The 25,755-nt window shown below is 51.2% G+C and overlaps 2 protein-coding genes across 2 annotated transcripts in view; one reads left to right on the top strand and one right to left on the bottom strand.

Annotated features, from left to right (window-relative positions):
- Window positions 1-25,755, bottom strand: part of SNUPN (snurportin 1) — a 385,834-nt gene that overhangs the window by 251,056 nt on the left and 109,023 nt on the right. The gene's annotated exons all lie outside the window — the stretch shown is intronic.
- On the top strand, window positions 4,844-16,749 carry CIMAP1C (ciliary microtubule associated protein 1C). The gene is made up of 4 exons (XM_060259992.1): window positions 4,844-4,964; window positions 6,102-6,212; window positions 11,100-11,213; window positions 16,265-16,749. Exons 1-4 carry the CDS (start codon window positions 4,844-4,846, stop codon window positions 16,747-16,749), a joined length of 831 nt encoding a protein of 276 aa, XP_060115975.1.

Here is a 25,755-nt window from a genome sequence, read left to right as displayed (position 1 = left end):
ATGCACAATAAACAATAAGCAATATTAAAACAGTAAAACAATAAAACAGTCAAAATTGCAATGGTGCTACTTCATCTATTCAGGCAGATAATATAATATTTTCCTTTCTCAATGCATACAGATCGTAGGCAGTTAGTACTGAAGTGCGATAGATCCAGATGTGGTGGCAGCCCTCTCCTGTTAGATGTTATATGCCATCCAAAACAGTTTAGTCTTGCAGGCCCTGCGGAACTGCGATAAGTCCCGCAGGGCCCTGATGGCTTCTGGGACGTGTTCTAGAGTATTGGGGCTGCAACCGAGAAGGCTCTGACTCTGGTGGAATTAAGCCAGATGACCATTATGATGACCATTATAATCCAAGCCCTTTAAGGTAGATGCTGAGCTGATCTGGTGATGTCAGGGGGGTGCGCCATATGCAAATGAGCTGTGCAAATGAGTTGTGCTAATGAGCTCCGGCACCTCTTTTTCTGCAAAATGACCCCTGGATAAGAGTGATCTTCACATATGCTACTTGCAGCCAATTTTCATTCCTGTCTAGTGCGTCCTGCCTGCAAACCAAAGACTTCTTTTACCATCTCAACAAAGGGGGGGGGGGGCGGGAAACCACACAGCAGATAAGACTAGACATTAGCTGACACCTGACTGGTTATAATCAAAAGATGGCCCCTCAAGTACGGGCGCGGTCATCGCTTTGAAGCAACACTGATCCAGAGGCAATGGATGCTTTACACCCACTGTTCATGTCCTGACTGTAGGGACTGCTGTGAGAAGAAAAAAATGCACATATTTATGAAGTCTATCCACCCTCCAAAAGCCTTTTACGGCCATCTATGGGAAGGTTCGGGCTTGAAATAAATAGCTAGTCCTCAAAATAGTTTGTCTTTTGCAGCAGCCAGAAAATTGCAAGGCCTTGAGAAGTGTCTAAAAGTGGACATTTAGCTTGGCAGCTAAACTGTTCCTGCCCAAATGTGTTGGCTTGGACTTTGGTCTCGTGTTTCTCTGGCGGCAGAACCGTATGAAGAAGTACAGGGCGGCAGAAGTACAGGGTGGCTCTGACCTGGACGGCCCAGGCCGGTCTGATCTCATCAGATCTCAAAAGCTAAGCCGGGTCAGCCCTGGTTAGTACTTGGGTGGGAGACCACCAAGGAAGTCCTGGGTTGCTACGCAGAGGCAGGCCAGGACAAACCACCTCTGAAAAGGCATTTGCCTTAAAAACAAGTTTAGCTCGCCATCTAATGGTACATAACACTAAAAGAGCTAGAACCTCTGGCTGCCAGACACTCTTAGGATCTCCTGTCTATCCTATGCACAGTGCCATACAATTATGATGGTGGTGGTGGTGGTGAGAAAGAGGGCAGGTGTTTTCCCCTGCCAACAGGCAAATGGTAAGTTTGTCCAGGTTTGTAGGGGCAAGAGTTCCAAGCTGGGAAATTCCCAGAGAGCAGGGGGTGGAGCTTGGGGGTGGAACCCAGGGAGGGGAGGGGCCTCAGCAAGGTCTAATGCCATAGAGCCCAGGCCACCCAACAAAGCAGCCATTTTCTTCAGGGGAACTCATCTCTGCAGATCAGTCTTAATACCAGTGGATCTTTTGAGCCGCAACTGGATGTGGACAACCCTTCCGCATAGCTGCCCCAGATTTTCGAAACACGAGCTGTGTCCTGTGTGTCTCTGACCTCCAAACCACAGACCTTCAGAAGACTGTGAGAGACGTTTGAATTTTAGAGGGCCTTTTAAAATTTAATCTCTCTGGTTTTAAATTATGGATTTGCAATTTGGTCGTGATCTTTTGTCTTTGCCATTTCACACTTGTAATTATTCGGTACTGGCCACTGCGGGAAGTTCTGGAGCTAGAGAGGCAGCGTATAAAATATCCTAAATAAAATTATGCTGAAGGCAAGGGGCTTTGGAGAAAAGGTAAGTTGAACCGGATCTACTTGAACAAAGGTCAGTTTCCCTTGTTTTCACAATACACTTTTGGGGAAATTTATTTCCTGTCCTCAATGCCACCCTTCTAGGACTGGGCAAAACGCCGCTGTGTAAACCAAATTTCCTGATAATAATGCTAGAGAGTCCACCTTCCAAAGAGGCCGTTTTCTCCAGGGAAAGTGATCTCTGTCACTGGGGGAAACAAGGATAATAGCCGGAAGTCTCCACCAGTTTCCCCTTTAAGCTGAGTTAGCGTGAGCTAGTTTACAGATTTTTAGCCTCCAGCTCACACATTTTTGTCTTAGCTCAGGAAGGATGACCCCCAGAGCAAACTTATTGATGCAGTAGCTCACAGCTTTAATGCCAGTCACTCACAAAGTAGAATTTTTGCTCACAAGGCTCTGAAGTTTATAGTAGGGTTGCCAAGTCCAACTCCAGAAATATCTGGGGATTTTGGGGGTGGAGCCAGGAGACACTGGGGTGGAGCTAGGGGGGAGGGGGGGAACGGCACCGGGGAGCATGGCGAGCCGCCCCGTCTCGGAGTGGGTGACGCCGCTGCGCAGCTGCTGCCTCTTCTCAGGCTGGGCCCATCTCGGAGGAGCAGCTGTGGTGGAATTGGAGGGGGGGTGGAGGCGGGCCGGGGGCGTGGCGAGCCGCAAGTCCGGGTCCTCCGGGATGGGGCGGCTCGCCATGCTCCTTGGCGCTGTTTCCCCCCTTCCCCGGCTTCCATTTTTTTGGGAAGCGGGGGAAGAGGCTGGAAATCCTGGGGTCCCCTGCCAGGGCGGGAGGGTTGGGAAGCCTAGTTTAGAGGGAACTTTGGTCTTCACCTAACACCTGGACTCTGGCAACCAATGTTCCCTCTAAGCTGCAGAGTCTTGTGAGCAAAAATTTTACTCTGTGAGCGACTGGCATTCAAGTTGTGAGCTACTGCATAAACTAGTGTGCTCTGAGGTCATTTTCCCCGAACTAAGACAAAAATGTGTGAGCTGGAGGCTAAAAATCTGTGAGCTAGCTCACACTAACTCAGCTTAGAGGGAACACTGGGCAACCCAATCTGTAAGTTCAGTCTGGCCGTCTGGATTTGCTCTCGTGGGTGGCGAAGGCAGAAAAACTAACCAAGACCGAACTGGCAAGAAATCCTTAACTGGGGCACTCACGTAGACACAGATCCTTCATTATATTCTTGCCACAACCATGGCAATCTGGAAATAAACACTGCTTTCTCCCAACCGACCTCCCCTCGTTGCCTCGGCAACCTCGGAGCCAACTGGAACGCGGGAAGCCGTTGCCATTCCGAAAAAGGAGAAAAAAGGAAAAAACGGCTGGAAGGACGTCTTCGCAGAGGATCTGGGTGGCCGGTTTGAAATTTGGATCCCTGCTCCCAGACTTGGCTGTGCAGGAAAGAGGCAGGGGGTGATTGATGCCAATATGTCCAGTTTGAACAGGCAGCGATGGGAAAGGAGCGAGGACATAGGGTTGCCAACTGCCAGGTCGGGCCTGGAGATCGCCTGAAATGACAGTTGATTTCCAGACGGCAAATCCCTGGGGGGAAAATGGCTGCTTTCGAGGGTGATTTCCAGGATGTTGTAGCCCAATAAGGTCCTTGTCAGCCCAAGCTCCATCCTCAAATCTCCTTTGAGTTGGATTGCTGGGTTCCCCTTGGCAGGGGTTAGAGGTAGGGTTGCCCAGGCCTCAGATTCCGCAGGAGCTCACAGAAGCGCAGCTCCTGAACCTTTCTGATGGTTCCTCCTCTTCCCCCCCCCCACCTACCTTGTCCATTGAATAGTAGGTGCAGCTGCATAACAATCCCTGGATTAGGGGAGCAGCCAGCCAGCCACCAGGGGCTTTGCCACGCCCCCAGCAGCCCTCATTAACCCCTGGAGAGAGAAGCTCATGCCACCCTTTCTCCATTTCTTATGTGATTTTGGGTGGCGGGTGACTTGCTGGCCTTTTGACTGTGGGGGTGGCCTAGGAGAGCCCCAGGTGAGCGAGGCCTGCTTGGGCTGGCTGGATCTCTAGCCAGCCCGAGCAGGCCTCACTTGCCCGGGGCTCTCTTTACTTGCCTTGGGTTGCTTTTGGATTGGGGGGGACTGCATATGGTAATGAGTTACGCTAATGAGCTCCGCCATGACCCCTGGGGTTGCCGGATCCAGGTTTGGAAACTCCTGGTGATTTGGGGATAGAGCCTGGGGAGGACAGAGACCTCAGTGGGGTACAGTGTCATAAAGCCCACCCTCCAAAGCACCCATTTCCTCCAGGAGAACTGTAGTCTGGAGATGAGAGCTGTAATTCCAGGGGATCCCAGGCCCCACCTGAAGAAGGAGACTGTAGGTTTATACCCCACCCTTCTCTCTGAATCAGAGTCTCAGAGCAGCTTACAATCTCCTTTATCTTCCTCCCCCACAACAGACACCCTGTGAGGTGGGTGGGACTGAGAGACAGAAGCTGCCCTTTCATGGACAACTCCAGGGAGAGCTCTGGCTGACCCAAGGCCATTCCAGCAGGTGCAAGTGGAGGAGTGGGGAATCAAACCCGGTTCTCCCACATGAGAGTCCGCACAATAACCACTACACTAAACTGGAGGCTGGCACCCCTCGATGTAGAGGCATCCTTAGGGCTGTTGTTCTGATGCTAGGAATGACAACCTGAAGGATCTTCATGGGTAGTTTGTGCACGGAATAAAGAACTAGAGCCCAAGAGCTGGAGGCCAATTTTTAACCCAGGGCTGGCAACCCTTGCTTTGTAGCAGTGGGCCCTACCAGAAACCCTCGGTCTGGGCAGCTGCCCCACCTCAGGGCACGCTGAGCCCATATCTGTGGTTCCTGGCTTCAGTATGTTTCAACGGATCTATTCCCAGGGTTTCCAGTGGCCTACAACAGCAACAGCGACTTCCTGCAGGGGGATTGGGTTTGCCGCAATGGCGACTGTCAAACGCAAAGGCCATAATAAATTGGGATACAGCCCCATTCTCCCCAAACTTCCAGCCACAGCACTGGCAGCCAACAGACGGTATGCGTCCATCAGCGCCAAATTTAAAGGTGAGTGGCAGGTTGGCTGGATGGGTAGAAAAGATCCCAGGAAATAAGAGAGTATCTCAGGAAATCCCATATGTGGTACAGACAGATATGTGGTGGACCTGTTAGCCAATGTGGGAATGTTCGTATCCCTTTAAGTCAGGGGTCCCCCACATTTGGAATCCTGAGAGGGGCTGGTGAGCAATACCCAAAATGTTTGCCACAAGAGGCGGAGCTGAACCCAAAATGGCTTCTGCAAGAGGTGGAGCTGAATGGAATACCTCCCTCCTAATACCTCCTGGAAAGAAGGCCTCTGGTGGAAAACCCTTTCATGGGAATGAGAGCAGCCAATAAGAAGCCCTGTCTTACAAAGGCCCTGATCCACTTTCTCTAAAGCTCGGAGGGCACCAAGGGAAGTATTGGCATAACATTGAGGAATAGGGTTGCCAATCCCCAGGTGGGGGCAGGGGATTCTCTGGTTTGGAAGCCCTTCCCCAGCATCAGAGTCATTAGAAAGCGGGGAGGGAGGGAAATGGCTGCTGGGCACTCCATTATTCCCTATGGAGTCCAATTCCCAAAGGGCAGGGGTGGCCAACGGTAGCTCTCCAGATGTTTTTTGCCCACAACTCCCATCAGCCCCAGCCAGCATGGCCAATGGCTGGGGCTGATGGGAGTTGTAGGCAAAAAAACATCTGGAGAGCTACCGTTGGCAATCTCTGCCATAGGGTATAATGGAAAATTGATCTGTGGGTATCTGGGGCTCTGGGGGGGAGGCGGTGTTTTTTGATGCAGAGGCACCAAATTTTCTGCATAGCATTTGGTGCCTCTCTTCAAAAAATCCCCCAAGTTTCAAAAAGATTGGACCAAGGGGTCCTATGAGCCCCAAAAGAAGGCGTCCCATCCTTCATAATTCCAAATGGAGGGAAGGCATTTGAAAGGAGAATGGTCCCTTTAAATGTGATGGTCAGAACTTCCTTTGGAGTTCAATTGTGTTTACCACACCCTTGCTCCCACCTCCACCCCCCCAGAGTCTCCTGGCTCCACCCTCAACGTCCCCAGATATTTCTGGAGTTGGACTTGGCAACCCAATTGGGAAACCCTGTTTTAAGCAAATGCTCTAAATGTTTTCAGTTCATATTTGCTGTTTTGATTCCATTTCAGGACCAGGACCCGGGAAATATGGCCGGCCACCATGTACCGGCATTAAAGATCACGATTGCACCAAGTATGCTGAACCGGCCTTCACCATGCGTGTCAAATCCTCAGAAAGATGTAAGGGGGAAAAGGGAGAATGGGCTGCGATGCCATTCCCAGGTTGGGGGTGGAGACTTGTGGCTTCCTGGCTTTGACAGTGGGGGGTGGGGTGGGCAGCCATGTTAGTCTAGAGGTACCTAAAAACAGGAGTCTAGATATACCTTAAAGACTAACACCATATATTCCAGTTAGAGTTTCCGATCTTCAGTTGGGGGCAGGGGATCCTCTGGTTTGGAGGCCCTCCCCCCACTTCAGGGTAATCAGAAAGTGGCAAGGGGGTGGGGAGGGAAATGTCTGCAGGGCACTTCATTATTCCCTATGGAGACCGATTCCCATAGGGTATAATGGTGAATTGATCTGTGGATATCTGGGGCTCTGGGTGGCTGTTTTTTGAGGTAGAGGCATCAGATTTTCAGCATAGCATCCAGTGCCTCTCTTCAAAAAACCTTCCAAGTTTCAAAAAGGTTGGACCAGGGGGTCCAATTCTATGAGCCCCAAAAGAAGGTGCCCTTATCCTTCATTATTTCCAACGGAGGGAAGGCATTTAAAAGATGTGCGGTCCATTTAAATGTGATGGTCGGAACTCCCTTTGGAGTTGAATTATGCTTGTCACAACCTGGCTCCTGGCTCCACCCCCAAAGTTCCCAGATATTTCTTGAACCGGACTTGGCAAGCCTAATTCCAGTGTAAGGCAGCACAGGTAAAAGGGGCATTGGGTAACCCCAGGATAGGTTTGGCTTTGAAAAAAACGAAGCAAATAAAATAAGATCATGTCGACCCTGAGAAAGGATAGTCAGCTTCTGAACTCTCAGGAGGTTCTAGAGGTGAGAGATGGTGGACGTGGAACTGTGTCCTTGTCAAGGGAGAAGAATCTATTGCTTCCAGAAAAAGCTTTGAAATAGAGTCCAAAGCTTTCTTTAAAACCTCGGTCCTCGCTCAGTTGCATGGGTTTAACCTCCACAGTGGGGAGGAGAGCCAGTTTGGTGTAGTGGTTAAGTGTGCGGACTCTTATCTGGGAGAACCGGGTTTGATTCCCCTCTCCTCCACTTGCACCTGCTGGAATGGCCTTGGGTCAGCCATAGCCCTGGCAGAAGTTGTCCTTGAAAGGGCAGCTGCTGTGAGAGCCCTCTCCAGCCCCACCCACCTCACAGGGTGTCTGTTGTGGGGGAGGAAGGTAAAGGAGATTGTGAGCCGCTCTGAGACTCTTCGGAGTGGAGAGCGGGATATAAATCCAATATCTCCTTCATCTTCTTCTCAATGGAAGACCCTCTGCTTGGCATGCTGGAACACCCTAGGTTCAATCCCCGACATATCCAGTTTCAAAGGACCAGGCAATAGGTGATGGGAAAGACCTCTTCCTGAGACCCTGGAGAACTGCTGCCAGTCCGAGTAGGCAATACTGACGTTCAGGGCTTTTATTGTAGCAGAAACTTTTTTGCATATTAGGCCACATACCCTGATATAGCCAGTCCTGGAGCTTACAGGGCTCTTCTTACAGGGCCTACTGTAAGATCCAGGAGGACTGGCTGCATCAGGGGTGTGTGGCCTAACATGCAAAGGAGTTCCTGCTATGAAAAAAAGCCCTGCTGATGTTGATGGACCAAAGGTCACCATCAATACAGGACAGCTTCATGTGCCCATGTATGATATGGGAGAAGCCATGGCTCAATTGGTAGAACATCTGCTTGGCATGCAGAAGGTCCCAGGTTCAATTCCCAGCGTCTCCAGTAAAAAGGATCAGGCAGTAGGTGATGTGAAAGACCTCAACCTGAGATCCTGGAGAGCGACTGCCAGTCTGAGTAGACAATACTGATCTTGACGGACCAAGGATCTGGTTCAGTATAAGTCAGTTTTGTCCATGTGTATTGGGGAAAGAACAGGTGGCTCCACACGTTCACAGAAGTACCAAGAAGCCCATAGATGTTCCAGCACCGGAACAGGTCAATTGGAGTAGAAACACGTATTCCACCACAAACCGTGCATGAGACTTAAAAGGTATGAAGCAGAAGTTATCTCAATGCGCAATGAAACACTTTGAAATGAACATCAAACAACTGCAAGTCGGGTGAACGGTCACCAGACGGTGACCCGTAGAAACGATGCCAACACTGTTCCCAAAGAAGACGGCAACCCTGTAATGTCTTGCATGGCATCTCCTCTTTGAAAGACTTGCGTCTTTGAAAGATATGCTCCTCTGAGTGATAGGCTGCCTTCTACATTCCACACGGGGTGTTAACAAGAGAAGCACAGAAAGTATCCTTTGAAGCCTTCTGCGGTTTTGTTCAGTGGGCCAGAATTGGGTATGAAGAAGCACATCGGATTAAGGTTGAACTGGGAGGATGTTGGGTGGTTTGAAGATGGTTCATAACAGAGGCGTATGTAGCTTCATCGCCTGAGATCTTTTGAAGGCCTATCACATGTCTTATCAATTCTGGCATCTTAAGCTACTAAAACATGTGGGCGATAAACCAAAGCTGGAAGCAGACTGACATTATCTTCAGGGGCGGCGTGGCTGGAAACTGCTACAGATTACGTTTTTGAAAGAAAGAAGCTGGGATCCAGAATATGGTAACTTCCACTGCCAACATTTCAGAGGGCTACCATGTTGGTCTGTAGAACAACAGCTAGATTTGTAGAATAGCTAGATTTGCTTCTCAAATATAAGAGAAGCCATGTTGGATCAGGCCAATGACCCACCTAGTCCAACACTCTGTATCACACAGTGGCCAAAACCTAGGGGCCATCAGGAGGTCCACCACCTGATGGAGGTCCATGCATGTTGGATGGGATGGGCCATTGGCATGATACATCGTGGCTTCTCTTAAGCTCTTTTAAGCAGATTGCTTAATGCTTTCCTCCCCACCCTTAAAACAGCCTCTTTGAATCTGAGATTCCTTCCGCATGGGGGAAAATATGGGTACAAATATTTGAACCTGATTTTTTCCCACCAGTGGAGTGACCTGCACCTTTGGAAGGGCTATTTAAACTGTGGAAGATACACGGGAGGAACGGGTGTCAAAGGATGTTATCATTTCCACACAGGGGTGGAATTCTGGCAGGAGCTCCTTTGCATATTAGGCCACACCCCCTGAAGTAGCCAATCCTCCAAGAGCTTACAAAAAGGAGCCTTGTAAGCTCTTGGAGGATTGGCTACATCAGGCGTGTGTGGACTAATATGCAAAGGAGCTCCTGCTAGAATTCCACCCCTGTTTCCACATCTCACTATGTATGCCTTAACAGATAGACTCATTAAAACATGTTAGTATCTCCAACTTGATCATATAGCAAGAAGTTATCACCAGCAACAAGAAGTTCCTGATCTTTTTGATTTCATTCTTCCCTTGACCAATAAGATCACCACCAGAAACTAGGAACTGGAGTTGCCCAGAAACACTGCAGTGCTCAACTGGACACTTGCTGGGGGTCACAGGACTTCCCATGACTCATTTTGTTCCTTTCTGCATTGGTCAGCTGCCTTTTAAGCGGTGCAAATGATAACTCAATCTCGACTTCCTGTTACTTTCTTCTTTCCATTTGGAGGCTTCCTGGACATCAGGTTCCGGCCACGCTGCTCGTGAAGATAAAGAACCTATCTGTAGCCTTCTTCAGCTTATCTCCAGAATGTTCCAATCACGTTCAAGATGCTAAATTTGACAAGGGATGAGATACATCTCCAAAACCACTTTTGTAGTTCTCGGACAATGAACCCACACAAGGGCTCTCTGGTTCTACATCCAGAGCGCTCCTCCCTTTTTGATTATGGGTTGCAATACAGATGGCTGAAAATTCCTTCCGTGCTTTTCTTGCGCTTTGTCATGAAGAACAATCCGTAACCCTGGGGCTCCTTTGGTTCCATATTAGGCCACACATCAAGCCAGCCGGAACTGTGTTCCTGTGCGTTCCTGCTCAAAAAAAAGCCCTGAACAAATTAATAGTGCTGCTGTGAGATGCACAAATGTGTGTGAACACCCCCTCAAAAAACTACTTTAGGGAGGGGATTTTACACAGAAGCAGAGGTAGAATTCTAGCGGGAGCTCCTTTGCATATTAGGCCACACACCCCTGTTGTAGCCTGTCCTCCAAGAGCTTACAAGACCCTTGTAAGCTCTTGGAGGATTGGCTACATCAGGGTGTATGTGTGTGCAGCCTAATATGCAAAGGAGCTCCTGCTAGAATTCTACCCCTGCATAGAAGTAATGGAGCGAGGGGACTAGTGATTATGTCCTGCCTGTTGGTCTTTTCTGTGCTTCCAGGGCTTCACCACCATGGGCCTCAATATGCACAGTCTGGGCAAGTTTTGAATTCTGCACAGGGGAAAGTCTACCCAGGAGTGGACAGACACATATAATATGCGTGTTAATGTTTATCTGCGGGACCGCCTTTCCCCATATATCCCCCAGAGAGAACTGCGTTCAGGGACAAAAAAATCTGCTGTCCGCCCCTGGACCAAAGGAGGCCAGGTTGCATTTGACACGAGCCAGGGCCTTCTCGGTGGCAGCACCAGAGTGATGGAATGCTCTCCCGGAGGCCATAAGGGCCCTGCGGGACCTTCCTACATTCCGCAGGGCCTGTAAGACCGAATTGTTTCGACAGGCCTTCGATGCTTAAACTGAGAGAGAGCTGCCACCTGACACCAGCTAGAGTTCCCGGTGACCAACCGTCTGAAAAGCAGAACCGCCAACATAGTAATGGTACAGCACTGTGGAAAAGTTTTAAAATTTTAATTGTATTAATGTTTTATAGATTTTATTGACTTATTGTTTTGAATCGTGTAAACGACTGTTGTAAGCCGCCCTGAGTCCGCTTAGCAGACACGGGTGTGTGGGTGTTTGGGAGGCAGTTGCTGGAAGTGTGGCGAAGAACATGAAAAACCGTACAGCTCAAATGGGCATTTCTTCTTTCTAAGTGATCTCTGTCAACGAGAGTCCCGGTCCCTGTTATTTCGTGGACCCCAGCATTTCCCACTTGGGCATATGGAGGCCTGTATCCTACCGCATGGCGAAACAGTCCAAGAGCACAAGTAAGTACGATCGTTGTCAATACTGCGTTGGTTAGGATTGGTTTGGATCGGAAGTGTAAACAACAAACTCATTTGCTGTTGGATGTCTCGAGGAACTGGTTGGCCCCTGTGTGAGACAGGATGCTGGACTAGATGAATCCTTACTCGTCTGATCCAGCGGAGCTCTTCTGATGTTCTTCTGAAGGCATTGGCCTCTGTGCAGCTGCTGTTGGCCCTCCAGAGGAACAGGTTGGCTGAACTAGACGGGATGCTGAACTAGATGGACCCTCACTGATCTGATCCAGCAGGGCTCTTCTAATGTTCTTCTCAGGTGAAGGCCTCAGCCTCTCTGCCCTGTTGCTGGGCCTCCAGAGGAAATGGTTGGCCACTATATGAGACAGGAGGCTGGACTAGGTGGACCACTGGACTGATCTGGCAGGGCTCTTCTGATGTTCTTAGGAAGGCCTTGGCCTCCACATCCTGTTGCTCAACCTCCAGAGGAACTGGTTGGCCTTTGTGTGAGACAGGATGCTAGACTAGATGGACCTCTACTGTGATCTAGCAGGGCTCTTCTAATGTCCCTGAGTTCTTATGGTAGTTTTGTATGTCCTTCAAGTGACCTCCAAGGTCTGTGGGATCTTTCTAGGGCAGGTCGATCACGTCGCACAGTTTCTTAAACAATTTCTCACCACCAGACGGGTAAGCAAGGGTGGTGGAGCATTAGGGATCTCCACAGCAGCTGGACAGGCCTTCAGAACAAGCTGGGAAGTTTAGCTAAATTCAGAGGGAAGGCTGAGATGTGGTGGGCTGTTGGTTTGGCCAATCAATCCAAAACGCCTCGGTTGCCCAAAGCCAAGCTGCTCAGGGGGCCTACACTGTTGACGATGCGACTGCAGGAATGAACGGGCCATAAAACTACTGAAATAACATCAGGGAAAACAAGAGGGTTATGCGGCTTTAAAGCCATAATCTAGTAAAATGCCTCAGAGGCGAGCGATGGAATTAAAGCTAAGAGACGGCGAATTACTCATTAAGATCTCATTCAGGGCTTTAATGGCAGTAGAGCTAACTGAACGGGAGAGGTGCTCGGTTGAAAAAGGAGGTTTGAGAGGGCGGATTAGAATGTGAGAGCTTCATTCCCATGGAGAGGCCATGGATGGAGGTACCCCCCACCTCTGTGGTGAAACCTGCTGTGGCTCCGTGGTAGAGCATCTGCTTGGCATGCAGAAGGTCCCAGGTTCAATCCCCATCATCTCCAGTCAAAAGGACCAGGCAGGAGGTGATGGGAAAAACCTTGGTCTGGAACCCTGGCTCGGTGGTAGAGCCTCTGCTTGGCATGCAGAAAGTCCCAGGTTCAATCCTCAGCATCTCCAGTCAAAAGAACTAGGAAAGACCTTGATCTGGGACCCTGGCAAAGTGGGAGAGCCTCTGCTTGGCATGCAGAAGGCCCCAGGTTCAATCACTGTCATCTCCTGTTAAAGGACCAGACAGGAGGTGATGGGAAAGACCTTGGTCTGGGACCCTGGCTCAGTGGTAGAGTCTCTGCTGGCATGCAGAAGACCCCAGGTTCAATCCCAGGCATCTCCAGTTAAAGGACCAGGCAGGAGGTGATGGGAAAGACCTTGGTCTGGGACCCTGGATCAGTGGTAGAGCGTCTGCTTGGCATGTAGAAGGTCCCAGGTTCAATCCCCAGCATCTCCAGTTAAAGGACCAGACAGGAGGTGATGTGAAAAACCTTGATCTGGGATCCTCGCTCAGTGATAGAGTCTCTGCTTGTCATACAGAAAGCCCCAGGTTCAATCCCTAGAATCTTCAGTCAAAAGGACCAGGCAGGAGGTGATGGGAAAGACCTTTCCTTGGGGCCCCAAGAACTGCTGAAAGTCTACCATACTGAACTTGATGTGGGGAGGCTGTGGCTCAGTTTGGTGAGTGGTTAAGCATGTGTGGACTCTTAACTGGGAGAACCAGGTTTGATTCCTCACTCCTCCACTTGCAGCTGCTGGAATGGCCTTGGGTCGGCCATAGCTATCGCAGGAGTTGTCCTTGAAAGGCAGGGTGTCTGTTGTTGGGGGAGAAGATATAGGAGATTGTAAGCCGCTCTGAGTCTCTGATTCAAAGAGAAGGGCAGGGTATAAATCTGCTGTCGTCGTCTTCTTTGCATGCAGAAGATCCCAGGTTCAATCCCCGGACTCTCCAATAGTATGTGATGGGAAAGACTTCTACTGAGACCCTGGAGAGCACCTGCCAGTCTGAGTAGACAAGGGTCTCATTAAGTATAGGGCAGCTTCATGTGTTCATTTCTTGAGAAGGGGCTGTGGCCTAGAGGTAGAGCATCTGCTTGGCACGCAGAAGGTCCCAGGTTCAATCCCCGGCATCTCCAGTCGAGAGGACCAGGCAGGAGGTGATGGGAAAGACCTCAGCCTGGGCCCCTGGAGAGCGGCTGCTGGTCTGAGCAGACAATACTGACTTTCAGGGACAAATGGTCCAATTTAGTATGAGGCAACTTCATGTGTTCGTATGACTTTCTTGATTATTGACTTGAATTGGTGATGGCATTGCCAGCGTTGGATCCACATGTGATTCGATAATATACTATCATAATCATTAAACCCCACTATCCTATCCCCCGGAAATCAGAAGACAGCCATGTTGGTCTACAGCAGGGGTGGCCAAACTGTGGCTCGGGAGTCACACGTGGCTCTTTCACACATATCATGAAGGTCTTGAAGCTCCCCACCCACCTTGTCAGCTGGCTTGGAGAAGACATTTCTCTCTTTAAATCACTTAAGAACATAAGAGAAGCCATGTTGGATCAGGCCAATGGCCCATCCAGTCCAACACTCTGTGTCACATAAGAACATCAGAGAAGCCATGTTGGATCAGGCCAATGGCCCATCCAGTCCAACACTCTGTGTCACATAAGAACATAAGAGAAGCCATGTTGGATCAGGCCAATGGCCCATCCAGTCCAACACTCTGTGTCACACAGTGGCAAAAAATTTTATACATACACACACACTGTGGCTAATAGCCACTGATGGACCTCTGCTCCATATTTTTATCTAAGCCCCTCTTGAAGGTGGCTATGCTTGTGGCCGCCACCACCTCCTGTGGCAGTGAATTCCACATGTTAATCACCCTTTGGGTGAAGAAGTACTTCCTTTTATCCGTTTTAACCTGGCTGCTCAGCAATTTCATCGAATGCCCACGAGTTCTTGTATTGTGAGAAAGGGAGAAACGTCTCCAAGCCAAGCCAGCTGGTGGCTTTGAGAATGTATTTAAAGTTGCTTTCTTTCCACCTCCCCTCCCCCTCCCTCCTTCCTCCCTGTCTTGTGATTCTGAAACCTCTGACGTTCATGTCTTGTGGCTCTCAAACATCTGACAATTATTCTACGTGGCTCTTACCTTAAGCAAGTTCGGCCACCGCTGGTCCAAACACCAGCAAGGCTCCTGTACAGCTGCTATCTAACCACAGAGTGCCATGCACATTACATAGCTTGACCTTCTTCGAGGAACGGTAGCCTCTGCTGATAATGCATATTGTAAAAACTATCGTTTTCCTCAGCTGTTTCTGTTTGCGCCGACCCAGCAAGGAGGAGCCAGCGGCATTGTTAGGAAAACTAAACCATTCCTCGGGAGGAAGCGTGGCTCTGCAGGGGAAGCGGTTAATGAGGCCCAAAGACCTCGCCACTCAGGGGACTATGCTCTAAGGGGGAGAGAGGGCAGAGAAACAAACCCGCAGGTTTGAAACCAGCTTTCTGTAGGAAAAGGGGCATAGATAGAACCCTCTGGGACTGTGGCATAGATAGAACCGCGGCTTCTGACTATGCCTGCCTGGTAGGGATGCCAGTCTCCAGGTGAGACCTGGGGAATCCCCTGGGATTACAGCTCATTGCCAGACTTCCTGCTTCACACAGAGAGTGAATTAAATCACAGAGAGTGATTAAAATGTGGGATTGACCGCTGGTGGATGTAGTGATGGCCAAAGGCGTAGGCAGCTTTAAAAGGGGATTCGATAGGTTCACGGAGGAGAAGTCTATCAGTGGCTACCAGCTGTGGTGACTGATGGGAACTTCCAGAGGCTTGTCACTCTCTGAATCCCAGAGCCAAGAGGCACCATCAGAGGAAGGCCTCAACCTCTATGCTCTGTTGTTGGTCCTCCAGAGGGAACTGGCCGGCCACTTTGTGAGACAAGATGTTGGACTGGATCAGGGGTAGGGAACGTTGGCTCTCCAGATGTTTTTTGCCTACAGCTCCCATCAGCATGGCCAGTGGCTGGGGGTGATGGGTGTTGTAGGCAAAAAATATCTGGAAAGCCAACGTTCCCTACCCCTGGACTAGACGGACCACTGGTCTGATCCAGCAGGGCTTTTCTGATGTTCTTATGGAGGCCTCAGCCTCCGTGCCCTGTAGCTGGCCCTCCAGATGAACTGACTGGCCACTGTGTGAGACAGGATGTTGGACTAGATGGACCACAGGTTTCACCCAGCAGGGCTCTTCTGAGGTTCTTATGAAGGCCTCAGCTTCTGTGTCCTGTTGTTGGCTGTCCAGAGGAAGTTGTTGGCCACTGTGTGAGAGAGGATGCTGGACTAGATGGACCAACAGCTTGATCCAGCAGGGTTCTCTGTTCTTATGAAGGCCTTGGCCTCTATACCCTGTTGTTGGCCCTCTGGAGGAACTGGTTGGCCACTGATCCAACAGGGCTGTTTCTTTTTATGAAGGCCTCAGCCTTTCTGCCTTTTATCGGCCATCCAAAGGGAACTGGTTGGCCACCGTGTGAGACAGGAGGCGGGACCAGATGGACCACTGGGCTGATCCAGCAGGGCTCTTTTTCTGTCCTTATGTACGGAGATCAGTTTCTCTAATGAAAACAACTGCTTTGGAGGGGGGACTCTAGGGTCTTGCCCTACTGAGATCCCTGTCCTTCCCAGGCTCCAACCCCAAATATCTAGGAGTTTCCCTGCCTGCCCCCCAACCCCTGCCGGTGACCAGAAGTGAACCAGCAACCTTACTGCTTGGGTGGGGTGGGGGACAGCGAGGACAAATGATCATTGTCTGCTCTTGGCTTGCAGGTGCGATCCCGACCCCGGCCCCGAACGAGTACTACGTGGAGAAAATCCACCCTCCGGAAGAGGCCAACGCTCCGGCCTACACCATAGGATTCCGCACACGCTACTGGGAGAGCAGCCCTCACCCTGCCCCTAACAAATACACCCTCCCGGGGACACTGGGCCCCAATCTCCCGGTCAAAGAATCCGCCCCCTGCTCCTCCATGGCCACCAGCGCTTCCGTGTGGGGCTATGCCACCGACCGCGTCAAAGGGCCCGGCCCGGCAGCGCACACCTTGCCCCATCCCGATTTCTACCTGCACTGCCAGCCGTCCTACAGCATGTCCCAGCGACTCGAGGTACCCAGCAAGGAGCACACGCCGGGCCCCCCCGACTACAACGCCGATCGGGTGACCTTGCACAAGCCCAGAGCGCCCCGCTTCAGTCTGGGCATCCGCCACTCCGAATACTCCCACGGCACTCCGCCGGTGTGCATAATCACGGAATGAGGGTGGCGGCTTGGCCCGAGAGGCCTTCTTCCGCTGGGGCATCAGCAGCCAGACATGGAGGCCTTGGGCTGAGTGCTTCACCCGCTTGGGAGACTCTTGCGCCCTCGGCTAGGGTGTGATTTCTGCCAAGGGGGGGTTCACATATTGGCCCGCTGTTCTCAGTTCAGGACACAAATCCCCTTCAGCCTGCTAGCTTGTGGCTTTGCTCCTGCTCTCCAACCACGTTTTTGTCCCGCTTGGCCCTCCTGATGTGCCCTGCTAATAGATATATATTTATTTAAAAGAATGATTTCGACAATTCATGTTGGAAATAGCTCCTGAGTCAACAGAGCCCCCAAGAAGAAGATGATATTGGATTTATATCCTACCCTATATTCCGAATCTTAGAGCGACTCATAATCTCCTTTATCTTCTTCCCCCACAACAGACACCCTGTGAGGTGGGTGGGGCTGAAAGAGCTCTGACAGAAACTGCCCTTTCAAGGACAGCTCTGCCAGAGCTCTGGCTGACCCAAGGCCATTCCAGCAGCTGCAAGCGGAGGAGTGGGGAATCAAACCGGGTTCTCCCAGATAAGAGTCCGGGCACTTAACCACGACACCGAACTGGTCTGTTTGAGATGAATAACATGACCATTAAACTGAATTAGCTAAATGATCATTAAATGATAGTATCATTTTTGCAGCAGGAGCTCCTTTGCTTATTTGGCCACACCTCCCTGATGTAGCCAATCCTCCAAGAGCTTACAGGGCACTCAGTACAGGGCCTATTGTAAGCTCCAGGAGTATTGGCTACATCAGGGGGTGTGGCCTAATACGCAAAGGAGTCCCTGCTACAAAAAAAAAATGCCCTGGATGATACTGAATTAAATGATCCTAAAACTCCAAATGTTGCCAGCCTCCAGGTGGGACCTGGAGATCCCCTGGAATTACAGCTCATCTCTAGGCTACAGAGATCAGTTTCCCTGGGGAAAAAAAGGGATGCTTTTGAGGGTGGATTCTCTGGCACTGCACCCCACTGAGGTCCAGGGCTGTAGCCAGGATTTTAAAAATGGAGAGGGGCTTTTTAAAAAGTCAGGGGGAGCCCCCGTTCCCATCCACTGTGGGGCTTGCTGCTTCTCAGAAGCTTTCTGGGGTAGGGGCAAAAGCTGGAGGCTCTGAAAGTGGCCGAGTCGAGGCAGCCAACTAGGCTTCCCAACCCTCCCGCCCTGGCGGGGGACCCCAGGATTTCCACCCTCTTCCGTCGCTCCCCAAAAAAACAGAAGCGAGGGGAGGGGGGGAAACGGCGCCGGGGAGCATGGCGAGCCGCCCGATCCTGGAGTGGGCGAGGCCGCCGTGCTGCTGCCGCCCCCTCCCCGCCCATTGCAGCTGCTCCTCCGAGATGGGCCCAGGCTGAGCCCATCTCGGAGGAGCAGCCAAAAGGCGGCAGCAGCGCAGGGGAGGTCGAGGCAGGCCAGGAGCATGGCGAGCCGCGAATCCAGGCCCTTCTAGGACTCGGACTTGCGGCTCGCCATGCCCCCGGCCCCCCTCCACCCCCCTCCGCTTCCACCTTAGAGGCGGAGCGGGTGAGGCCGCCGCGCCGCTGCCGCCTCTTCTCTGCTCTCCATGGCTGCTCCTCTGAGATGGGCTCAAGCTGAGCCCATCTCGGAGGAGTAGCAACGGCGAGCGGAGAAGAGGCGGCAGCTGCAGGGCGGCTCGCCACGCTCCCCGGCGCCTTTTCCCCCCTCCCCTAGCTCCACCCCAGTGTCTCCTGGCTCCATCCCCAAAGTCTCCTGGCTCCACCCCCAAAGTCCCCAGATATTTCTGGGGTTGGACTTGGCAACCCTACAGCCGACCCTAAAACTTTGGCGTCAAGAAGGGGCTGCTCCTTGCGTGCAAGCAGGGGCGGGAGGGCTTCCTTCCGCCTCCCTCTCCCCCACCCCAGCAGCTGGAAGCCAGCAGTTGTCGCCCACTCCCCGGCCCATTCCACGCGGCTTCCTCTGCTTCCCTCTCCTCCACCTCCCTCCTCTCCACTTGTTGCTTTCGCTGCTGCAATGCACTGTGCTCTGGTCAGCTCTTCTAGCCCCAGCTACCACTGAGGACACTTTGGCGGCTCAGCCATGGCAGGAAAAGGGGAAAAGCAGTCTGCACCCTGGAAGTCGGGGGGGGGGGGGAAGCCTTGCCTGGAAGTCAGAGGGGCAGTGCCCTCACAGCCCCCCCCCCCCGCGACTACAGGCTTGCTGAGGTACCTGTCCTATCCCAGGCTCCACCCCCAAATCGCCAGGAGTTTCCCAACCTGGCTCTGCAGGTGACCTGGTAACCCTGGATGGAAGACTCAAGTAAGGTTGCCAGTCTCCAGGTGGGTGGTTGAACATGGAACTACGAGAGAAATCACTATGGGGATAATCCAAAACACAACCGCAAGGTTATAGTGGCAATTAACTAACAAACGTATTATTAACCATAAACACAAAGAAACACAAGTCCCTAGTAAACTCCTTTGAGTGGAGGCATATGGAAAAAGTCCAACATGAGAACGTCTTCTTCACGGAGTGATTTCTTCAGTGTCATTTTCTTCAATGAAATACGAATTTCCAAGGGTTGCTTGAAAATCCCGTGGACAGGGCGTTGACTTCCGCCCCACCTGTTTCCAATTCTTTTCCAACAGGGGATATTCTACCAATTTGAATGACAAATATCAGATTCTTGCATGGGACTAACAGGGACCGTAGTCTTCACAAAAACCTTCACGTATGGCAATTGCTCAAAAGGCTCTAGGCGGCCACCACTATGTGAAGACGACGTTCTCATGTTGGACTTTTTCCATATGTCTCCACTCTAAGGACTTTATTAGGGGCTTATGTTTCTTTTGTGTTTATGGCTAATTACATTTGTTAGTTAATTGTCACTATAACCTTGTGGTTGTGTTTTTGATTAGCCCCCAGGCGGTGCCTGGAGATCTCCCACTTTTTCAGCTGATCTCCAGCTGGCCTGGAGGAGAAATCGGCTCGCCTGGAGGAAAAAATTGGCTCGCCCGGAGGAAAAAAGGCTGCTAGGAATCAGGTTGCCAATCCCCAGGCGGCTCTTTCCCTGCTTCCCTATTATTCCCTATGGAGGCCAATTCCCATAGGGTATATCGGGGTGGCCAACGGTAGCTCTCCAGATGCTTTTTGCCTACAACTCCCATCAGCCCCAGCCATTGGCCATGCTGGCTGGGGCTGATGGGAGTTGTAGGCAAAAAACATCTGGAGAGCTACCGTTGGCCACCCTTGGGGTATATAATGGAGAATTGATTTGTGGGTATCTGGGACTCGGGGGGGGGCTGTTTTTTGAGATAAAGGCACCCCATTTGCAGCATAGGATCCAGTGCCTCTCCTCAAAACACCCTGCAAGTTTCAAAAGGATTGGATCAGAGGGTCTGATTGTATGAGCCTCAAAAGAAGGTGCCCTTATCCTTCATTATTTCTAATGGAGAGATGATATTTTAAAGACATGCAGTCCCTTTAAACATGATGGCCAGAACTCCTTTTGGAGTTCAATTGTGCTCGTCACAACCTTGCTCCTGGCTTCACCACAATGTCTCCTGACTCTGCCCTCAAGGTCTCCTGGCTCCAGCCCCAAAGTCTTCAGGTGTTTTCCAACACACACCTGGCAGCCCTCTTCTATTGGAAGAGGAAGCACTCAGCGCCATGTCAGTCAGCTTCTGTCACGGAGTAGCAGAGGCTGTCCAGCAGGTGGCAGCATTGCCCTGCATTTCCCACAGAACTCCCGGCAGTGGCCGTCTCCCGCAACGCTATGCCTCTTGCGGCCTTTAGGTGGCAACAATACAGCACAGAACGGGAACCGCGGAAGACACCTTTGGGACTTGGCTCTACTGCATGGCACCGCCGACCAAGAAAACAGGCCTCTTATGCAACAGATACGTCTTGCATGGCCGGAGCATAATTCTTCTAAGTCCGTACAAATGACCACCACAGGAGGCCAGGCCAGCCACAAAACAGCCGCTGCTACAGTTCACCTTCAGCCACGAGGTGCAGTAGCAGTGTTTTAAAAAATAATCTGCAGAGCTGATCAAAGCTCTAATGGCCAATCAGAAGCCTTGCTGGACAAAAGCCCCCCACCTGACCCCACCCACTTTCAAAAACAATTGGCAGGTACCAGGAAAGGTGTTAGCGGATGGCACCGTGCCATAGGCATCCCGTCATGGAGCACCAATACTGCCTGGTCAAATCTTCTAAATTCCTCCCTTGGCCCTAAACTGGATGGCCCAGGTTCAATTGTGCATGTTAAAACCTTGCTCCTGGAGGGCCCAGGTTAGCCTAATCTTCTCGGATCTTGGAAAGTGAGTAGGGTGGACCCTGGTTAATACCTGGATGGGAGATAGGGTTGCCAATTCCCAGTTGGGGGCAGGGGATGCCCCGGTTTGGAGGCCCTCCCCCTGCTTCAGGGTCATCAGAAAGCGGGGCGGGGAAATGTCTGCTGAACACTCCATTATACCCTATGGAGACCAATTCCCATAGGGTATAATGGAGAACTGATCTGTGGGTATCTGGGGCTCTAGAGGGGCCGTTTTTTTGAGGTAGGGGCACCAAATTTTCAGCATAGCATCCGGTGCCTCTCCTCAAAACACCCCCCCAGGTGTTAAAAAGATTGAACCGGAGGGGGGGGGGGTCCAATTCTCTGAGCCCCAAAAGAAGGTGCCCCTATCCATCATTATTTCCTATGGAGGGAAGGCATTAGAAAGGTGTGTGGTCCCTTTAAAAGTGATAGCCAGAACTCCCATTGGAGTTCAATTGTGCATGTTACAACCTTGCTCCTGGCTCCACCCCCAAAGTCTCCTGGCTCCACCCCCAAAGTTCCCAGATATTTCTTGAGTTGGACCTGGTAACCCTAATGGGAGACCCCCAAGGAGGTCCAGGTTGCTCTGCAGAGGCAGGCAATGGCAAACCACCTCTGTTCCTTTGCCCTAATCTGGATGGCCCAGGCAAGCCTGATCTCATCAAATCTCAGAAGCTAAGCAGGGTCAACCCTGGTTAGTAACTGGATGGGTGACCTCCAAGGAATACCAGGGCTGGGATGCAGGGGCAGGCAATGGCCAACAACCTCTGAAACGTCTCTTGCCTTGGAAACCTGTCGGAAATTAGCTGTGACTCGGCAGCTCTTATGAGAGCCCTGTGGCGCAGAGTGATAAAGCTGCAGTACTGCAGTCGGAGCCCTCTGCTCACGACCTGAGTTCGATCTCAGCAGAAGCTGGTTCAGGTAGTGGGCTCCAGGTTGACTCAGCCTTCCATCCTTCTGAGGTCAGTAAAATGAGTCCCCAGCTTGCTGGGGGGAAAGTGTAGTAGATGACTGGGGAAGGCAATGGCAAACCACCCTGTAAAAAGTCTGCCGTGAAAACGTTGTGAAAGCAAGGTCACCCCAGAGTCGAAAACGACTGATGCTTGGACAGGGGACTACCTTTACCATTTTTTTGGCAGCTCTTCCTGCCACCAGAGTTCCCCTCTTGCTGACATCTCTCTCCTGGGGGTTTCACCCATCCTGTTTCCCAGAACTGCCACCTCAGCTCAGCACTTCCGTTGAAATCCAGCTATCACCGAAGAAGGCAGGAACCGCGATGCTTAAGTGAAATCTTTTAGGCCTGTCTGTTTCGTTGCCTGCTTATTAACATACATATTATATGTGTCTGTCAATCAGCTACCATGGGCTCTGTCCTTAAGCGATGAGGAGAAAGCCTTTCTGTTGTTCCGCAAAAAATGGATAGGAAATGACACTTCAGATATTCACCCTCTTGAGATGGGAGAAAAGCAAGGGATGCCAACTCTGGGTTTGGAAATAACTGGGGATTTTGGACTTGGGGGAGGGGAGTAGTGTGAAATTCCAGGAATTCCATCTTCTGAAGCAGACTTTCTCTCAGGGAGAAGAGTAAAAAAGTGTATTTTATGTAGACCAGAGATCAAGTGTAATTCTGAGAGGGGGGGGGGTCTCCAGCCCTCACCTGGAGGTTGGCAACCACCTGGGGTTGGAAGTAGAGGTGGAAACAGTTGCGGTATAGAACTGCGCTGCAGACCTGAAGTTTCTTTGAATGATGTAGAGCAGTGGTCCCCAACCTTTTTGGAACCAGGGACCGGTTTTATGGAAGGCAATTTTTCCACAGACTGGGGGTGGGGGGGATGGTTTTGGGATGATACAATTGTGCACTTTGTTTGGGTGTGGTGGTTAAGTGTGCGGACTCTTATCGGGGAGAACCAGGTTTGATTTTCCACTCCTCTTCGTGTAGCTGCTGGAATGGCCTCGGGTGAGCTGTAGCTCTGGCGAAGTTGTCCTTGAAAGGGCAGCTTCTGGGGGAACCCTCTCAGCCCCACCTACCTCAGGGTGGCTGTTGTGGGGGAGGAAGATAAAGGAGATTGTGAGCCGCTCTGAGATTTGGAGCGGAGGGCAGGATATAACTCCAGTGTCGTCGTCTTATTATTATTACTACATTGTGATATATAATGAAAGAATTATACAACTCACGATCCAGTTGCTAACAGGCCACAGGACCAGTCCACAGCCCAGGGGTTGGGGACCTCTGATGTAGAGAGTTGTCTCAAAAGCGGATGGTGTGAGTTGAGGTTAGGGTTGCCAACTTTGGATTGGGGAAACCCTGGAGGTTTGGGGGTGGAGCCTGGAGGTGGTAGGGGGGAACAGTGCTTAAAAGGGTCTGAAGTCATGGAGTCCACCTTCCAAAGCAGCCATTTTCAGTGGGGTGGGGTGTGTGTGTCTGGCCTCTGTTGTCTGGAGATATTGTTCCCAGGTCCCTCCTGTAATGCCGTAGTTTTGTCAATTTCAGTACAATGGTACCCTTATTAATGAGGCAGAAGCTAGACACCTGTAAGTAAACCACTATAACCACTGGCCAACTCCCACCATTTCCTGGGTTTGGCCCGGTCCAAGGGCAATGTTAGGGGAGGGTGCTCCCTAAATTTATGGGGAGGGAGCGTCTCCATAAATTCATAGGTAGTGATAATGGAGGCCCCTCCCTGTGATGTCACTGGCTCCTCCCTATGATGTCACTGGACCCAGTGCCTCTGGCCGAGCCCCAGCCCCCTCAGGAAATTTAAAAGTCTACGCCCTTGTCCCTCGACCGGGTGGGAGATGAGGGCCAACTCTACTCAAGCTCCTTTAACTAATTTGATTTGCACAATCCTTTGAATCCAAGGAAGCCTCCTTTGATTTAAAGGATTGTGCAAATTGAATTCGATAAATTCGATAATATTTATCACGGCGCTTACATCCCATCCTTTCTTCAGGGAGTTCAGGATCTCCTGTTAAAAGGCCCTGGCTGGAGGTGATGGGAAAGACCTCTGCCTGAGACCCTGGAAAGCCACTGCCGGTCTGAGTAGACAATGCTGACTTGGATGGACTGATGGTCTGACTCACTATAAGGCAACTTCACAGAATGGGAAGGGGCTGTGGCTCAGTGGCAGAGCATCTGCTTGGCCTGCAGAAGGTCCCAGGTTCAATCCTCGGCATCTCCAGTTGAAAGGACCGGGCAGGAGGTGACGGGAAAGACCTCAGCCTGAGACCCTGGACTGCGGCTGCCAGTCTGAGTAGACAACTCTGGCTTTGCTGAACCAGAGCCGAGGTCAGACGCACATAAACTGACGAGATGGGCATGGATGAAAGCCAGATGCATGTCGGATTTTATGCGGTTGTCCGAATATCAGCATCTGGCAACGGTCGTTGGCTCGTTCGTGTCCTGAACTGCCACGACTGAGATGCGGACTTTTTTGATAGTACATTAAATCCGGAATAACAATGCTTCCGACGACTCCCGCGCGTACTTTCTACGTTTGAACGCTCCGTTGTAGCCGACTCGTCGCAAGCGCACATCCGCTTCCCTGCGAGAGCCCACTACAAATGATATCATTGCACCAGCAATTGTTGACTCAGCCTTCCAATCTTCTGAGGTCGGTAAAATATGTACCCAGCTTGCTGGGGGAGAAAGTGTAATGACCAGGGAAGGCAATGGCAAACCACCCCGTAAAAGGTCTGCCATGAAAACTTTGTGAAAGCAGCGTCACCCCAGAGTCGAAAATGACTGGTGTTTGCACAGGGGACCTTTCCTAAATGGGGGGGGGGGGAGGCAGATAGCCCATCTTTGCTGTCTCCCCCCCAGGCGGAGAGACAGCAAAGAGAGTTGCCGTGCTCCCCCCCATTTAAACACCACGTCGGGGTGTTTAAATGGGGGGAGGAGGAAGATCCCCCACCAGGCGGAGAGACAGCAAAGAGAACTCCTGGGCTTCCCCTTCCTTTCCAGGTGTTTAAATGGGGGGAGGGGCAGATCGCCCACCTTTTCTGGCACCTTTAAAAAAAAAAGAAGCCAAGCACGATATCCCACGGTACTGCACTTGTGCGAGTGTGGAATGCCATCTCAAAAAATGAGGTCCGGTTGAGACCTCTGATCAACCAACGACGGGACCAATGCTGCTTAGAACTGAAGGATGGAGGGATGTCTGATCAGGAAATTCGTTGTAAAAAAGCTGCGGGGTATAATAGCGACGGGTTAGGGATGCATTTAACGGTGAGTGTGACCGCGGCCCAGGAGTCTGATTCAGTGGAAGGCAGCTTCACATGTTCTTGGGGTATGCCAGACCCTCCTCTCCTCCATGTTATCTTCACAACAACCTCAGGAGGTAGCTTGAGGCCCAGAATTAATAACTGGCTCCAGATCACCCAGGGGTTTTTCCTGGCTCAAGTGAACCCCTAAGCATGACCACTGTCTTCCCTATTTCCTGATGGGAACAAATGGGAGGAAAATAGCCTGAGATGTGCCCATTGTTTTACTGCACGGGTGGCCAAATTTGCTTAACTTAAGAGCCACATAGAATAAATGTCAGATGTTTGAGAGCCACAAGACATGAACATCAGAAGTTTGAGAGCAGGCAGGCAGGCAGGCAGGAAGGAAGGCAGGAAGGCAGGCAGGCAGGCAGGCAGGAAGGAAGGAAGGAAGGAAGGAAGGAAGGAAGGAAGGAAGGAAGGAAGGAAGGAA

The sequence above is a fragment of the Heteronotia binoei genome, chromosome 19 (assembly GCF_032191835.1).
Source record: "Heteronotia binoei isolate CCM8104 ecotype False Entrance Well chromosome 19, APGP_CSIRO_Hbin_v1, whole genome shotgun sequence".
Classification (NCBI taxonomy): domain Eukaryota; kingdom Metazoa; phylum Chordata; class Lepidosauria; order Squamata; family Gekkonidae; genus Heteronotia; species Heteronotia binoei.
This window is presented reverse-complemented; position numbering and strand designations above follow the sequence as displayed.